The following is an 18,471-nucleotide window of genomic DNA, read 5'->3' as shown; positions in this document are numbered from 1 at the left end:
GCTTTCTATCTGCCATTTATTTTTCTTTCAACACTGAACGTTTCTGCTGCCTGAAAGGATCTTTGTTTGCTAAATGCTAAATGATGTTGGCTCCATTTTAACGAGCCATTTTATGGCTTTTTCTACGATGTGTCACAGTCATGAGAGCTGGAGAGCAGAGTGTTCTCATCATAACACACAGTCACGTTTTTATTGATGATTAGACGTTTAGGTTTTCACAAAGAAATCTGAACGTTTCTTTGTGAACACTCTAAAAGATGAGAATGAATGGTGACATAGCCATTTTATTGATCAATGATAAAACAAAGTGTCGAGTGTAGAAAGTAGCTCCTTTTTCCTTTTTTTCATTCCAAGTCTCTTTTAAGATCTTGATAAAAGGCTCGTTGCTGCTGCTGCTTTGTCAGCATACCTCTTTAGCAAACAGACTCCTGGCCTCTTGCTCGGCATTCTGAGGAACAGAAGGAACGACGGTCCTCCTCTGCCTGGAGATCTGGGACTCCTGCATCCAGGCAAACACAGCAACACATAAACACATAGACACATGGGAGCATGTAAGCATTACTCACTAAGGAGTCTGTGAGACTGGGGACATCATTTGCTTCAGAAGTATTTGTAACACTTTTTGTTTTCTTCACATTTTGTAAAGAATTTTCTAAGGACTTCACAGGACGGCTACCACCAAGCTGACCGGCTTCCAGGATGTCGGCACTGCCGTCTATTCGTCAAGGCTTTCCCACAACAGTTTTCTTCATTTTAATGTTCAATTATATATTGATATTTACCAATAAGGATTTTTTTCAGTCAATTTATTAAGTGGTATAACATTAAAGATGAGTGAAAACAAGTGGTGAGCAAACTTCTGCTAACCTGCTAGGAATGGAAGTCCTTTTTCAGTTAGTGCTTTAGTGTTTTGGTAACTTTGAAAATGTTTGGCACACTTAGCTTCCCCTAACTTCATATTTCCAGATAAATTCTGAAACGTTAGTTTACTTGACTGTGTTGTTAACTTTCAGTTGAATAATGTTCAACGTCTGCGTTGAAGTTTTGGTTTTTAACTTTTAAGAATTCTTCCAAGTTGTTAGACGTTTCTATTCATGCTCTTATTTTGAAGTTGGTAAAGTCACTGACAGCGACAGTTCCATTTCTTCCCCTCGTTTTATCTCAATAACTTTATCCAAGAAACTTGGGAACAAAATAAAACACAAACAGCAGAGAACAAGATATGAATATAAATACAATATCTAAGGGTATTATAGAACATGTAAATTATAATGTCAAAATTAAACTGGTGCTTGAGAGTAGTCTTTCTAGCGCAAATATAATTTGAATTGAAGTTAGCTCTTTAGCATTAGCTTTCGCTAAATACTGTGTTAGTGTAGCGCATTAGCATTGGCACAATTAATGTTCAAGATTAGTGCTTCAGGGTTAGCCATACCAACATTTTGGTTAGTTTTGCCCAACACAAACAAAAGGAAATCTTAAAAAACATCAATAATTTCCCTTCTGCTTAACAACAAGCTCTGCTCCGTGTTGCTCGATCACGTGAAATGTATGTAGAACTCACAGAGACATCGTCGGCAGGGCAGAGCAGCAGGTCTCTGTGGGGGTCGCTGTGGATCTGGGCCTTCCTCTGAAACACCACCGCTTCATAGTCCAGCGGCTCGATGATCTTCGGCTGCTCCTTAAATGGGGGAGGATTGGAGATGAAACAGGCGACGCGTCACTTTCAAACAAAACAATTCCCTTTGTTCATTTTAAAACTGAAATTTGCAGCTTTAATGTGGCTTTTTCTACCAACGCCACAGCTGAACCACAGTAAATCAGGTGATACTGCAAAGCTTAGAGCTACCGGTGGTCTGTAGGAAACAAGCCAAGGAAAGGCAGAGGGCGATAAAGGGAGAGGAAACTGATACGAAGACAGAAAAGGGTGAGGATAATTGAGGCATAAGAAAAATAACAGCATCACATGCTACATGCTACAACAGAATATTTGTGCTTCCTGTTTTGAGTTTCATAGAGAAGTGGATGATATGAAATGATCCCTCTGTCTTAAAAAGGCCTGCAGGTTTTCAGACCAACAAGAAGCAACCTAAATCGACATTTGTGGTTGAAATTGAATTCAAACAAAGTGCCGCTGTAGGCCAGGCTAAGCAGCAAAGCCAAGCCAGTAAGCCTCCGCTCAGCAACACCACATAGTTTCTGCTTGAGCTTAAAGAATCAGACTGGGTGGATCTGATTCTGATCGGCTGCCGTTTCCTGAAACACTCCGAGCAGAAGGGTTGCTTCTGGACCCACAGAGAGATCAGCATGCTCTGCAGGAAGAATACTGCACCTGTTTTCCACTTTGTGCTCCATCATATTTCTACGTAAGCAATTCACAGCTGACAAGGCAGAGCTTTCATTTCAGAGTCAGCCACCCCCACCCCCGTTCACCGTAAAGCTCTTTGAGAAAATGTCTGCATGTGCATCTGTACTGGGTAATTAGCTGATCAAGTTTTTCTGTCACTGTTTGGGGTGTGGTGTACGTTTCAATTAAGAATGATGGCAGCAGCTCTGGGTACATTATTGCTGCGGAAATGGTTAAGTATCCTTCCACAGATTGGGAGCTAAACTTTAATTAAGGTACTGAATGGCTCCAGCCAAGACACACCACAAAGACCACTGACAGCATTAGCTGTTGATAATCCCTTATATGAAAACTCAGTGTCATAAGTCAAAAGTAAAGTTTCTGTTTGGAAAACTTTGTACAGATTGATGGGAAAATATCTGAATCGACTTAAAACAGTCTGAAATACAGCAATAGTGTAGTGAAACCTAAGACAAGAACGAGACGGAACAGGATATTCATTTTGCTTTCAAAGATCTAATTTATACTGTAAAAACCAGTGCATTATCAGCCTGGAGGGTCACCAGGCTTTACTTGTGCCCCCACCAGGCTAAGCATTGCTTATTTTTTAAAGTGTTTTTTAAATGTTTGCTTTTTTTAAGACTTTATAGTTAGTGTTCAGGTATTAATCTTCCAATCTTTTAATAACATATAATTATCAAGTGATATTTTAAAATTTCCTATCAACTTTAAACATTTTTTAACTCAAAAACATGACGGCTTGCATCCATGGATGAATGACGGCCCAACCCAACCACCGGGCTTAGCAAGTTTTCTGGGAGAAATCTTGAAGCGCCATTTGTTTATTTTAAATAGGGGTTTTATAAAGACCATTAAGTGGATTAAGGTAGGTTTACAATTGACACACTGAACTGCAGGAGGGGGTGTGAACCAATCGTGCCCTTCCTCCACTTGCAATTTGGCCTCACATGCTATGATACCTGCCCATGCACCTTTGAATTTTTGTAGTTTTTAACCTTTTTAACACAAAAACACAGAGAGCTGTTGGTCAAATATCTCTCATGGTAAAGCATAGGGGGACAGTGGCTGATTTACAGACCTTTGCAGAGATAGAAAAGATCAATGGATGAGTAACAGCCAATCTCCAATCTCAAAACATTACAGAAATCGGGGCTTATTTACTTATTACTCACTTATCGTACACTTCTTTAGTTTTAATAACATGTAATTTTAAATAATTTGTCAACAAAATATAAATGTCTAATCTAAATGCACTAAATGAAATTATGGAGTTTCCCAAGGCACAATACTCAGTCCCACAACTTTTTACTCTTTACATGCAGCAACTTGGAACTATTAACAGGAGTGGCATCGATTTACGTTAATGACACGGGTTTTGTAGTATTGTCTGAGTTAGAAATGTAATATTTACCATTACATTTATCAGCCAATAATGCAACAGTCACGACACACTTGTAATAGGTTAACGCTCAATCCTAAAAGATATAATAAAAAACAACAATTGAAAAGTCAGAATTGTGTTTCAAAGGTTTGTGCTTGTTTTTCTTGAAGTGATGTTCTGAGTAGGTATTGGTGATAGTTCCTGTTCTAGTAGTAGAGAGATGACATAACACTGAAACCTTTTGGTCGTTCACTTTTTAAAAATAAATTCTAAAGAAAAATGTCAGGTCACCATAGACTTGCTGGAAAACTAATACAACTTTGTAAGCTTGAAGCCAACAAGCAAGTCAGACATATTGTGATCAGAGATACTCTCCACAAAACTATTTAAATTGATTCATAAAGCACAGAATACAATTCACCCTGGCCTTTTTTTTTAACCATATTTATCTTCAGTCCCATATATTTTCAAGATTTACTTGTTGGTACACGCTTCAATTTATTATACTTTAGTCTTGTTATTACCTGAACTGGATCTTTCATTGATATTATTTCATTTTTTTAAACTTAAAAACACCTTAATCTCTTCCTGCAGTGGAAGTAAACAGTTGTCGATCTAAAGACTTTGGCCGCACAGAATTTGTTCAGATATTTCTAAAAGCCCCTTCCTACATTGGAATCTGTGCACAGGCCATATTGGATGGAATGCGTGGCCATTTGTTGCTTTCTAACCTGTAATTTGGGTTAAAAACTACGACGGTTCCATGTTCATGTTTTCTCCAGATTTTTCCACTAAAACCCGAAGCGCTCCAATGCCCACATCAACATTTAACCTAGCATAGCTGCTTCTTTTCTCAACTGCAAGCAAATCAAACAGAAATCACCTCCAAGTCTGCTAAAACCATTACACATGACTGTGACTCTCCTGCGCCCGACAGCAGCTCTACTTCCTGTCATGTGCAACAACCGCAGCGCTACAAGTTCAAGCCACTCATGGTACACAAAACACCGAGAGGCATGTGGGGGAAGGAAGCAGCAAAGAGAGAAGGAAAGGCAGACAAGGGCAACTTCTGCTTTCACAGAGGTGTAGAGAGGCTGAGGAGTCATTGTCAGGCAGTGAAGTCACAGTTGTTACTGAAACAAACCAAAACAGAAAGGGAACGTGCCGAAAGAAGCTGGGTGTGACCAAACGGTGAAAGCCATCGAAATCATTGCAAACCCTCAGCATGTCTCACACTTTCTTCTCTTAACCCATCAAGTCTGGAAGCTGAACACTCAAACCCGATCACAAAGCCAAGCCCGCCTCCGGCGATGATGATGTTAGCAAGGCTGTTTCCAGATGTCTGTGTCCCATTAAGTTCTCCATCTGCAAGGCACTAACGACTCCAACATGACCGAAGCTATTTCTTCACGTTGAGCGTAAAGCGGCTGTGCTGTCCTGCAGCTGACCCCGCTAAGTGCTCCAGTCTGTCTGAATGAGTTGAGCACACGTGCAGCTCATTTCAAGAGCAAAATTAGATCTTTGACCTTTGCAATAGTTACAGTCTATTTTAGAACAAACTACTAACAGATAACCAGATATATTTTCCGTTCTCCACTGTCAAGTCTCATTCTTGACAGTTAATGTCTGGTTCGGTTATGGCCAGGTTGGGTGCGTCTCCATTAGCAGTGGGTTCCTCACGATGGTGGCAGGAATGTGGGCAGGAAACACGGAGTAGAATGTGCAGGAGCTGTGGTCGACGCTATGCATTTAACGCATGTACCTGTGGGGCGGCCATTTTCTCCAAAAGACCTCAAGGTTTGGGCAATGAATTGAACCACTAATTTGCAACTTGCCATCCAGCCAACCTGTATCCAAGGTGATTCAGCCAACACTACTACACCACTACTTTCCTTCACGAGTTCAATGCGTCAACTATAAACCAGTAGATGTTTTCATCTACTGGTTTGAAGTGAATCAACCAGGCTACTTGATTACCTCAAACTTTGGCATAATGCATGGCTGCAGTAAACTGGTAGATATTCGCCATGTCAGAACTTATTCGGTAAATGTGTTTCCATCTCCCCTTATAGCGCATTAACTTTGTTTAGAAAACTTAAAAACCACCTCAGAAATCATTTTTCATTAACCTTTTCAAACGCGATACTTAAAAAAAAGTGAATGAATGAAAAAAGTTTATGGAAACACAGCTACTGTTGCTGTAAGACTGAGTGTCAGGATTGTCATATGACTGTACTGACATGCTAAAAATTCAATATCCAGGCAGCAGATTTCATACTCCACAGTAACATGTCTTAGATTGAGCTCTGCTGATTCTCCTGTCTGTCGATAGGTTTCAAAAGCCAGATGGGATGTTGGAGTAGGGGATATGATCCTTTCCCTCAATGATCAGTTTAAGAAATGGCTGAATTTCCTTCTTCTTCCAGCTCTGCATCTAGGGAGCCTCCTTTTTCAACTCCTCTGGGATTTGGGAATTACTGCCCAAACACACAAAGCCTTTAGCAAAAAAAAGGAGATGATGAACAAAAGTGTACAAAAAGAACAAACCAGTAGCTCTTTAAAACAAAAGAGCTACTCCCACAACTGTGGAGTAGCAAAGGAGGAAGTTTTAAAGTGAAAGTAAGTGCAGTGAGTAAAACGCATTGAATGTAAATTAAGCTATGTTGGATTGTTTGTAACACTGACTGGATGACACTGTGGCAGAGCACTGTGTAGATGTTAACAGTGAATTCCTTTGGACTGTTTCCCAAAAAGCCTTTCAGTTTAATTAAATAACATGACCACAAACACACAACAGAGGAGGGTGGGGGTTTTCAGGTTTGACTGAACCATCAAGACACCTGTTTGCTGCTGTGTGGTATTTACTGGTAACAAATAGCCCAGCTTAAGTCGGACTTTGTAAGTGTCTGCTGAAAAGAACACCTGAAAGATTTATTGGTGATGCTGATCTTCCGCAGGATTAGATGGAGTCTTCTTTTCCTTGATGGTTTCCAAAATGATTCAGAGTTGTGGATCTCTGTCAAGACAAAAACGACCCAGAGCTCAACCTGGAGTGCTGCCTGAACGACAGATCCTTAACCAACTGTGTGGAAAAAGTCTGCTGCTCTGCTGCTAGCCTTATGCTCACAATGTTACTTATCAACCGATCAGAGGCCGTTCTTTTTCAAACAAACGTCTTCTTTCCACCTGGCCTTTTGTTTTCCTTTTCTATAAAGGGGAATGTAGTTTCTGAGTTGAAAACACAAAGGATAAGACATGTGGAAAAAACATGATCAATGCCTCCACTGTAGCAGCTACTTAGTACAATGCAGCAGTAAATCACTTCAGTAGATACTTTTGTGTCGACAGGTTAAAGTGTTTCAGTCACAAGACCTCCTGATGTAATAAATCCATACCCAATATGCTGAACTCTGCTTCCTGTTTGGTCAATTTATCTTCTTAGTAGGTAATGAATCGACTGGTGCAGCTCAATAAATGAGAATATCATCCAAAAGTTACATTTACTTAATAACATGCTAACTAATTATGTAACAGACAATCAGTTGTCCAGCAGACAGTCACTGACACCCTCCAAAAGAAGATAAAGCTTCAAAGTTGAGAGGGGAAAAAAAGTGTGGTAGAAAAAGGTACACAAGCATTGATGCAGGAATTCATTCTCCTGAGGAGACAAACCAAGAAGAGGTGAGTGATGTTTAAACTGATTAATATAAACCAATAGAAGGAAAACCCAACCTGAAGTTTCTAACAGCGTTCTGTTCAGGCTGGAATGATGGTCAGTCTTGCTCCTCAAGTACACTTGTTAAACCAACTGATTTATAACTCCATTAAATAAATCACACAACATCAAAACAATCACGTTTCATGAGGTAATGGAGTCACTCTCACTGTCCCAATCTCCATTAAACATATTAATATGCAAGAAGGACATCTTAGTTGAATGCATGTAAGGAGTTTACTTTCCAAATGCATTCATGCTCTGTCCTCAATAAAGCATTTAGCCAGTTGAACCCACTCTGCCCTACAGGCTCACACCTGACTGAGGCAGTGACCAATGTGGTAAAGTTCAGAGAAACTGATGTGAACATCACCATGGTACCTGCTTGCCTTTGCATAGATTAATTAGTGAAATCAAAGATACTTGATTAGAACAAAATGAAGTATGAAACAAGATTATTTTTTACCCTTTACACGTGTACTCAGTTTTACAACCTCACCTATGTATTTACTGTGCTTTGCAACATTATTAACACACATTTTTCACATTTTGTTACATTAGACCCTCAAACTACAACTGCTGTGAAGAGAAAGGAGAATGAAGCTGCGGTGGCCATACTTCCACTAGTCTGCTAATAGCAAAGCAAACTTTTCAATTAGCACTTTTGCTAACTTTGAAAATGTTTAGCGTACTTAAGATCCCCAAAATCAATTTTCCCGACTAAATTCTACAGCACTAATTCATTGGGTTGTTTTCTAAACTTTCAGTCGAATAAAGTTGTGAAGAATTAATTGGTCTTCAGAATGTGCCACAGCTTGAAAATTCAAGAAATTGATGCAAGGAAGGAAGGAAGGAAGAGAAAGTCAATAAAAAAAGAAATGTCCAAAGGAAGAATCCTTCAAAAAGAATATTTGTTTCAAGCACAAGAACAGAAGGCCAGAACGACATTCTCCACGATTTATTTCCGTCAAACTTCCAGGAACAGGTTTGAATCTGCCCAAGAAAAACATAAACCTGATGGGAGATTATCATTCAGCGCACTCAGTCATAACTAAAGCTTCCTCGACAGGAATGACTGAACCAACAATGACAGTCACACAGTGAAAGGATGGCCACAGCATGCCTGAGGGAATCCCCATGTGAGAGAGGAACCCAGACCATCCACCCTTCACAAAACACCGTTTGTTCTCCTCCTTAAAGTCTTCGGCCAGTCCCTGCTCCTCTTCCGGTAGCAGAAAGTAAACACACCACCCCACGTGGTGCGGAGCGCAAAAACACATCCTTCCCTTCACCAGCTCTGTTTAAGGAAACTCAACCTAATCACAAGATTATTCCACTGGGGAGTTCTTCCTGCGTCACACTGCAGGAGATGATCATCATAAGACTACAGGCTTGCAAACACAGAGCGAACAAAGGAACAACGAGTTAGGTTTGGTGTGAGATCTGTGATGCTGTGGGCCCTGCGAACCTTATTACTGTGCATGACATCATGAATTATTGCAGATACCAGAGATTGTAAGTAATAATCTGGTGGATTCTATCAGTAAACCAAAAATGGGGCACCACTGAATCTGGTGACAAAATGATGATGATATAGAGCATGGTAAACCAAAAAAAAAACATTCTTTCATACTCTATATCCTATAGAAAAACTTCTGTTTCTTATGGTCTGTCACTAAAAAGAAAAATAACATATTTTTCCAAAATGCCCTGGACGTTTGAAGCAAACATTTCCAAGTCGCAAGTTGGGAAGAACGACAGGAAGGTTCTCTGAGGTCAGGCGTTCAGGAGGGAGAAACCGCCTTTTCTCACCAAACCATCTCACACATTTGGTTGTTATGCGTTTAAAACATAGTCTCTGATTGGCACTTTCCTCAATTTCTATCTGATTGCAGCTTTTCCGATTTCAGATGCATTGATTTCAAAATTTGGGCCAATATCGTTATTCGACATTGATATTTCTGCTAGCCAGTATTTACCTATCGCTACTATTTCAACACCACAGAGGGGGAAAAAAAAACGACCACACAGCTGACATTGCTTCTCTACTTCACTTAATCACCAGACAATCCTTTGCTGTATCACGATCACAGTCACATGGCCAAACAAACAAATACTACACAGCTCCTCTTACCTTCTTCCAAACGAAAGGCCATCACCAACAAGATGCACAGCAAATTGAAAAGTGTTAGATTTCCAGTGTAAGTGTACTATGTTAAAATACAGTGTTAATTCAACACTTGTTTAGTCTAATTCAACAACATGAGTGTTAGTAGTTTCCCTAAAGAGTTTGTGTTAACCATGTTGTCAGATATGTGCAGGTATGTGTTACTCTAATGATCCTAAGTCTAGAAGCACTTTCTTATTGGCTTCGTTTGCGATTTGAATGGAGCTGTGCTCTATATAGTTAATCATTTTTATTATTTGTCTTCTTAGCATTTTGCCAAAGATGGGAGCCAGTGTTGAATCCTTCCTCATTGGTGTGGAACCAGGACAGCCCTTCCTCCTGCATGTTGGTGAAAATAAGAGCAGCACCAAAGATACTTCACCATCAGTGATCACAAGACCATCCATGGCCGCTTCCAATGAACTTTCAAAGCAGTGCAAAGTACCATGAATGAATGGCCTTTGTTGTATATTGCTGTCAGTGCTGTTTGATGTTGTTTTGAAATAAAAGTAGATTACATACCGCAACTGGTGCTGGTGTTTTTGTAGATTGAAGTGGCATCTAATGTCTTTTAAAATGAATTTGGGGATTATTGATAGCCAGTAGTTTCTGGGAAAAAAGGTTTTAATTGCTCTAGTGGCTTTTATTTGGTAGTAAATTGACAAAAGAAAAGTGGGTAATGAGAGAAGGGGAAGACTGGGAAGTGAACCCATGACAGCCACATTGAAAACTAGAGCCTCCATATGTGGGTTGTGCTTAACCCCTGCACCACCACAGCACACCCTGCCAGTAGTATTTTAAAACTCAGATTTCTATGTTGATATATACTTTACAATGTTCTATAAGATTAACACGTTCATAGTGTTAACTTTTGATAAAATACACTAGTGTTGGGTAATTCAACACTGATGTGTGTTTAATTTCAACTACTGTGATGTTGATTCAACTGTATTACAAATAACACTTTTAAAAGTGTAATTTCTACACCATCCAGAGCGGACCAATATAGACACTTTCAAAGTGTTGAATTCAACCCTGTAGGAGTTGATGGAATACTTCCAAATTTGCTGTGTGGATATAAACATTGTGTTCCCAGTTTTACTTACGAGACCAGACCAATGCCAATACATTGACAAAAAAAGACTCAAATCAGCCGATACCGATGTGAATACATGTGAATCTGTGGTACTGATTTTTCCATCTTGCTATCTGGACATGGTTAGGTTCCTGACCAGGTATATGAAACTTTTTTCTCGATTCAGTTTCCGAGGGGAATCTTAAAATGTCAAGGTTAGAATTTGTCATCTTATTGGTTGCTTGGACTTATAACTCTACATTACAGCTAATTTGCTTCATATTATTCTTGTAGATAACTAATGCCAACAGTTTAAGAACCACATAGCTCCAAAAGTCAAAGCTGTCCGGATGACAGTTTGTGCCACATAATGACTAAATTGGAGTGGAAGTGTTAACAGATGGCTTCAGTTTAAACAAGAAACAACACTTGGTGCATAAGTCCTGCCACACAAATGTCACAACAACGATTTGCTGTCATGAAACACAGTTAAATGCTGCCTCAGCAGAATCAAGGCACCACCGGTGCAGCTCATCCACATGGCAACCACAATGCAGCAGTTCTATAGATACCAGCCTGGTTTGTCTGGGACTAAGGAGCCATGCTGCAGCTGTTTAACTGGCTCTGCTCCACATCCGCCTGCACACAAAAGGAGCCCCACTCGAGTGGCCTGGGGAGGGGAGAGGTACACGTGTGATTCGGGACAAAGTCAACCCTCTACGGCTGCAGCAAATTCAAGAGCGACCGCTGAGCATGCAGGTGAATCAGGGGTTTTAGTCATAACCCCTCAATACACACGGGATGCTGCCTGGAGACAGAATCAATGAAAGGAGACAAAGTAAAGACAGAGAGCAAAAGGAGGGGAAAAAAGCGTAGAGGAAGAAAATTTGGGCAAGTTAATTTTCCAGCCTATGAAGGGCGGAAGGAATGAGAAGTTGCTGTCTCTGCCCGAGTCTAGCTAGAGGGCGCGGAGTGCTCACCACCAGGTCCACGGTGCTCCTCACTGCCTCCGAGACGCTCTGCCTGACTTCCGCGGCCGTCCCCGGCTTGCTCAGCCTCTTTGTGAATTTCCGCACCTCAGACATAGCGGCGCTCCGGTTCAAGTTCGCTTCTCTTGGTTCTTGTCGCGATACGGCGCGGATGTGGGCATGCCGCGCCGGGGCGAACGGAGCGGCAGTTCAGTGTGCTGACAGCCCGCCAGATGTGGGGGAGGTTGAGTCGGGGAGGAACCAGCCAGCCAGCGGTCCACGTCCTGAGGCGGGGCTGCTGCTGCTCCTGCTGCTGATGATGGGGATGGTGATGATGGTGGCGGTAGTGATGAGAGCAGAGAGGGTTTAACGGTTCGAGATGTTTCACTACATACTTCCGGTTGTCAGTGTCGAGGGGTCTTACCGAAGATTGTCAATGAGGAAGGAAAGCAAAGAGGGCTTTAGCTAAATATTTAACTTATATTTATGTGTAAAATGTTGCCAAGCAGGACTTTCACTCGTTTGAATTCTTTAAAAAAAAACTATACTAATTTTAAACAACCACCTTGTTGTACAATTTTCCCCGCAATCGCAATCGTTCAAGGTAACCATATGAAAAATGATTACACAGTGCCATCTTGTGGATGATACTGAAAATTGCAACAAATAAACAGTATTTACAGATGTTCAGCGTTAACTATATTATTTAATAACCTCTCTTTTAAGCTTCTTTAAATAATAACCTCTATTTAAATAGGTTTCCCCAACTAAGATCAAAATACATCTTTTACAAGAGAGATTTTGCCATAAATGGCATCATACATAAAACAGCTGAAACACGGACACAAAGACATACAATAAAATGTAGACAAAGACACTCAATACAATTGCACGTCTGCAACTAGAATGTGATGGGACCTATCACCATCTAACATACATCCAGAGCAGTTTTTTTAAGTTTCAGCTGTGCTTGAAAACTGTTCCATGAGGTAGGGAGACAAAAAAAGCTAATAGTCAACAACTGTAAGAAAACTTGACTCCACAAATTTCTGGTTTAGCCCAAAATAAAAGCAGGATTTGTTTAAAAAAATAAAATTCGAGTAAAAACCTCAGTTTATTCACATTATACTGAATAATTTAAAGCATTTGCCATCAATTAGTAACTCCAGACATTTGAACATTTGAACTAGTAATACTCAACAAGTTCAACTTGTTGAGCATTACTCAACAAGTTGACTAGCATTACTAATGACGACAGACTAGTTTGACCTTTCTGATGTTGGGTTGCTAAAAACATAAGCTTTGTTTTGTCAACATTCAAGACAAGCTGAAGTTGACGAAGTTTCTATTAAATGCATTCTGGATATACAGTAGCAAACACAGGCTATAGGTGCAAAGCAATATATGACTGTGTCATCTGCATAAAAATGAACAGCTACATTTGAAATATCCTTTCCAAAATAATTTAATCAAAACATAAATAACAAAGGGCCTAGTACAGAACCTTGTGGTTCTCCCTTGTGGATAAACTGAACCATCTGCATAGCCTGGGTTCCAGCTAAAGTAGTTTGCAAACCATCAAACTGTTCTTAGACGATGAAGTGATCCACTGTATCAAAGTTCTTAGAGAAATCTATCAAAAGAAAAAGTCAACACAATGCAATATAATTAAATCCAATACGCATACAATACAGCTTATACCACATATGGTCTTTATATTATTATTGTTAATGCTCCAGTGGTTGTATTTTATTAGGTGTTTACCGACTACAGTTTTCTGGCCAATTTTTTAAAAGCCTAATCTGCCGATTTAAAGTTTGGATGATACAATTGTCATTGACTGAAAAGTCACTAAATACAGTGACTAAGTCATTAAGTTGGCAAAAGTGGGGTGATTATTAACCGCACACATGCAGAAATGACCTGGTGGGGGGTCTATCAGTCAGACCTCCATCACAGCAGAGCAAAAGTGGACAGCAGCTGGTTTTCAGACATTTGCGGAGGAAGATAAGATCTGTGAATAAGATCCGTTTCTCAGGCGAGTATTGGTCAATTACCCATCTCCCAATGTTAAGAAAATTTTGAGCTAGCCCTAAAGTTTTTTTGTTTTTTTCTATGAAATTCTGATTGGGACATTGATGGAACAGAATTACAGGCCAGATGTTCTACTTATCACTGACAAAGGATTAAAGTACTTTGAAGTACCTAAGCCAGAACTTATTTCTTGATCTTTTTTCCGGTGTTCCTCAGTCCTAATGAAGTAGTTTGTTCTTTAATGTTCTCCAACAAACCTATGAAGCCTTCAGCATGATCAAATCACACACACATCACAATATTCTATATATAACAATTTAATTATACATCAATATGAACCACATACACAACACCTTCCAAGGAAAACGACATGTAATTACAGAAGAGGACTTTGAACTTTAGTTGGTATAAAGTAGGATTGCAGTAGTTATGGACTGTAGATGCTCATCTTATTTGAGTATTTAAACTAAGATGTGTTATTGGAAGAACTCTGCAATAAAAATTCAATGAACCAAATGTCCACAGCACTTTCTATCACTAGTGCCGCATTATCTTTCTGCGGAATTGCTTAATTCAAAAAGAAGGGAGTCCCAACAGTGAATTCCATATCAGACGGGAGCTATTTTTCATTGTACTTGGTCAGTTCTTTCAGAGCCCAGTTTTTCATGTCTATCTCCTGCCGTAATCTACAGTACTCGTCGGCCAACGCCTCAAACGCTTTCCCCAAGATCTCAAACGATGACAGCTTCATCTCCAACGCCTGCTTCTCTGCTTTACAAGCCATCAGCTCGCTCTCCAGCTTCTCCCTGCAACAGTGAGACAGCACAAAGCATTATATTTGGAAATAAGACTCGATAAAAGCGCAGGTTCTACCAAAAACTAGTGGAAAAAAGTGTTTGGTGAGTAGAGATGAGACTAAAATCCTCTTGCCTTATTTTTCGGTGAGCAGAAATTGTGTCAAGAGAGTAGGTGTCCAGCTGAATTTCCACCATCTCAGTTCTTCAAAGGAAGAACAAGCATGTTTAGAAATACGAGACACGGCTAAGTGTCCCACCCAAATAAGTCTTGAACATATGAATAAAAAACTCAAACAACTGAAGCAGCCTCACTTTATCTTCTGCAAGACCAGTTCACATTTGCCTTCAAAGTAATCCAATTTCTTCCCGTCCAGGTCTGTCTGGATCTTCAGCCTGTGATCCAAGATGAGCGTCTGGAGCAGCTGGATGCATTTAATCAGCTCCTGGTTTGTGAAGGAAACACAAAATAGAAATGTAAAAAAAAAAAAAAACTAATGGGGAAGTATTTACAGTGGAACAATGGAATAAACTGGCCAAAGAATGTAGATTTTCCAGTTTATTTTCAACCTTAATCATAGCAAAATATTCACAAAAATCCTGTGGTTTCTAATTATAAAACAGCCAAAACTATGATGACCCAGTATGTCTTACATGTTCATTAGATTATCAGCCCCCATGGATTCACTACGAATCATTTCAACAGCTTCTTGAGATCTTTACCATAAAGAGGTTCAGGTTTATAAACAGAGTCATTCTGTGGCATCAAAGATTGGAATTCAGCTCAACCTAATAACATGATGAAGGTCTTCTGCCAATATGCAAATATGTTGGTGAGATCAGAGAAATATCTCATATTGTTGCATTAACATTTTCACCCAGGTCTTCTTCACTGCAGGCAGGGTGATGAAAGCTTCATGAAACACTGAACTGTTCATTGCTAAGGAAGCTCTATGGACAATTCTAGATCTATCTTTCCAGAAGAAAAATGTGGTCAATTATTCCTTTTATTTCCATGTAGAATTTAAGTAAAAATCTAAGATGTGGAGCCATTTTATTATATTCACATTATCATAATTGTCTTTACCAAAGTCCTCTTTGTTAATCCAAAATATTAATAAAAATCTGAAAAAATTGACGTGTCTTCCTTACAAGAGCATCTGTGTGCACAGATTACTGGCATTCTTATAGTATTTATTTTTGATCTGTTAAAAGGGAAAAAAACCATTTCTGACACTTCAAAATTATATAAAGAAATGAATAAAGTTGCAACCAAAGTAGCAACTCTTCTTCTCTGTTACAGTCACAGGACTTTTCTTCACAATCTGATCTGCTGATGATGGCAGCACTCACAGCCTGCAGGCACTGGTCAGAGAGGCATCTGTACTACTTTCCTTCACTGAAAATCTCCCATTAAGAAAGTCTGAAAAGTTCTCAGTTGGGTTAAGCAGTGTTATTTTTTGTCAAGCCACACAGTGGAGCATTGTCCTGCTTAAAAAACAATATGGCTTTCCAAAATATGCAGACTTTTTCCCTGTGCCACTGGTGCTCCTTCAAGAGTCTTAGAAACATGACTGACATTATCTTTGGACCTAAAGAATGGTCAAGATCAAGGATTAGGAATCGGCACACGGCTTCAGTTCTTACAGCTAGATCTGTAGATCAGGTCTGGAATCTGGGTGTAGTGATGAACTCTGACCTGAACATTCAGGGACACATAAAGACATTTGCAAAGTTGGCCTTCTACCACGTCTAGAACATTCCTAGGATTACAGGACTTTTATCTCAGCAAGATTTAAAGAAACTCATCTATACATTTATGTTTAGTTGCATTAATTACTGCAAAAATGTCTCCAAAAGTGTTTGAAATCAAAACCTAAAACACCATTTGTTTAGACTTTCCTTTGATCACTAATATCTGGAACATCGTTAATTCTAGTCTGGATTGCAAGTTTTCAATCACTTTTCTTTATTCTGCCACTGCAATGTAATGTTTTTCTGTTTGTTTATTGTGTTGCATTTTTATCATGTGAAGCACTTTGATCTGCCTTGTTGCTGAAATCTGACATACAAACAACTTGACCTGATCCCGTATCTGAATGGGTTCCAGGCAGACAGACACACATTTGATTCTTCGCAAATACTTTGTCGTTAATTTGCTCCTTTTTTCTCAGGATGTTCCTTGCATCCATGTTGGCTATTTGCACCAAAAACATTTCCGGGTTCTAAAATGATGCTAACATATGCCACGCCCTTTTCAGAGCAAGCAAATCTTCTTTTGGCCCATTTTGCTCCTCTCTCTTTACACAAACACACACTACTTAATATAATTAAAACCAATAAGCATACAGCTTGGAGTAGGACCTGTTCAATAACTGTGGATTGGAAACTATTAATAAAGAATGCATTAAAAAATGTAAAAGCATAGAGTGAACTACTGTACATTTTCTTACAGAGAGGTAGAGTTGGGTTTGTCTTTGCAACAGGACAGTGTTTTCTCGACACGTCTCCTTCAGCAGCTCTGTTCTTTTCTTGTCTTTGTCAAGCAGGGTGGACAGGTGAGACAGCTTGTTGGTCTTCAGACCCTCACTCTCATTCTCTAGAAGACAGTACAGATGACCTGGGAGTGAGTGCAAGACAACGAAGCCTGCTAAAGATACTAAAAGTGAATGTAGCATTAGCTGCGTCTCTACGACAAATATAACGAAGACTTGGTCAATATTCTGGTAATGTCGAAAAACACAATTTTGCAATTGAGGTATTTCCGTTAAGTAAGAAAAGCAATTAAAATCACACGTGGAAAAGTTTGTTCATGCAATAAACATGCTGCATCATTGTCCTCCAACTACTTCCTGTCACCTGGTTTGTGTCAGTGGCAACATCCAGTTGTTGATGACGCAACTCTCGTGTGTAAAAAGTGTAAAATCGAAATCAAAATTGTCGTGTTTCCATTGAGCAAGTTTATTTTTCGAAATGTCAAACTGTGCAGTTATATGGTCAGTGGATGGACAACTACCCCATTCAGGCTGATAATAAGAGACGAGGCTCAGACACTTCTCCTTCAGACGTCTCTCCAGCTGTCTGGGAAGAGCCTGTTTCATTCGTTGGGCATTCTGTGGAAGATAGAGTAGAGTCAGGGAAACAATCTAAAGTCAGACTGTTGGAAAATCTGCTTTTTCCGGGAATGTACCTTTTCTGAAGGCAGGAGCTGGAGCACTTGTTGGGGCGTTAGGCCCAGAACGGATGGCTGGTCCTGACTTGTGGTGCTGCTGGGATCCAGCTGCTTGGCACACCGAGTCACACGCAGACACCTCTCCATTGTTTCATAGAACTGTAGCAAAGACTCCTTAGCAACATATTCAAGTATAACCCAATAACTCCATTCATTTATAACAGGATTTGTTTGTACTACATGGAAACAATGATGGTAAAGTTTTAAAATCCAAATTTACTCCAGACAAGTTAGTGGGATCTACCATGTTCTGGTCAGGGGGAACGGTGGAGTTGTGCTTCCGGACGTAGAACTCCTGGATCATCTCCTGCAACCCTCTGTGGAGGCTCTCAGAGCGGAGCCACTGGCGCTTCTGGCTCTGCAGCTTCTGCTCAGCCTACACACACAGACACAACACACACACCTAAACCCTCAATGTTTCTGCACTTCTTTCTGTGTGCCAGTAGAGGTCAGTGTGTCACAACCTAGTAATTGACTCATTAAATACTCGGCTTATAAAAATCAAGGTAGAATTATTAGATAGTTTACATTCACTCATCAGGGATATGGCTGTAATTTTTTTTTGTTTTCCAATGTAGAATAATCATGCATAATAGAACTGACTAATAACAAGAATTAGGTGCACATGTTTGACTTATTTTGAAGTTTTTCTCTCAAAAACATTGGTAAATGGATAAATGTTCCATATTAGCTGGTTGGAACATCATTCATCCATCCATCCATCCATCCATCCATCC

At 39.8% G+C, this 18,471-nt stretch overlaps 2 protein-coding genes across 2 annotated transcripts in view; both read right to left on the bottom strand.

Moving 5' to 3' along the window:
- dock11 (dedicator of cytokinesis 11) overlaps window positions 1-12,035 on the bottom strand; it is an 81,527-nt gene extending 69,492 nt beyond the window's left edge. The window contains exons 1-3 of the mRNA XM_007555821.2: window positions 11,687-12,035; window positions 1,565-1,681; window positions 410-499 (exon numbers count right to left, since the gene is read on the bottom strand). Coding sequence (XP_007555883.1) covers window positions 410-499; window positions 1,565-1,681; window positions 11,687-11,791 — 312 coding nt within the window. The 5' untranslated portion in view covers window positions 11,792-12,035. The remainder of the gene's footprint in view (window positions 1-409; window positions 500-1,564; window positions 1,682-11,686) is intronic.
- A 1,974-nt stretch (window positions 12,036-14,009) lies between these two features.
- haus4 (HAUS augmin-like complex, subunit 4) overlaps window positions 14,010-18,471 on the bottom strand; it is an 8,883-nt gene continuing 4,421 nt past the window's right edge. Inside the window, exons 3-9 of the mRNA XM_007555820.2 lie at window positions 17,979-18,110; window positions 17,693-17,833; window positions 17,519-17,615; window positions 16,956-17,101; window positions 14,818-14,948; window positions 14,639-14,707; window positions 14,010-14,514 (exon numbers count right to left, since the gene is read on the bottom strand). Coding sequence (XP_007555882.1) covers window positions 14,328-14,514; window positions 14,639-14,707; window positions 14,818-14,948; window positions 16,956-17,101; window positions 17,519-17,615; window positions 17,693-17,833; window positions 17,979-18,110 — 903 coding nt within the window. The 3' untranslated portion in view covers window positions 14,010-14,327. The remainder of the gene's footprint in view (window positions 14,515-14,638; window positions 14,708-14,817; window positions 14,949-16,955; window positions 17,102-17,518; window positions 17,616-17,692; window positions 17,834-17,978; window positions 18,111-18,471) is intronic.

Source organism: Poecilia formosa, unplaced genomic scaffold (assembly GCF_000485575.1).
Source record: "Poecilia formosa unplaced genomic scaffold, Poecilia_formosa-5.1.2 Scaffold73, whole genome shotgun sequence".
NCBI classification, from domain to species: Eukaryota; Metazoa; Chordata; class Actinopteri; order Cyprinodontiformes; family Poeciliidae; genus Poecilia; species Poecilia formosa.
This window is presented reverse-complemented; position numbering and strand designations above follow the sequence as displayed.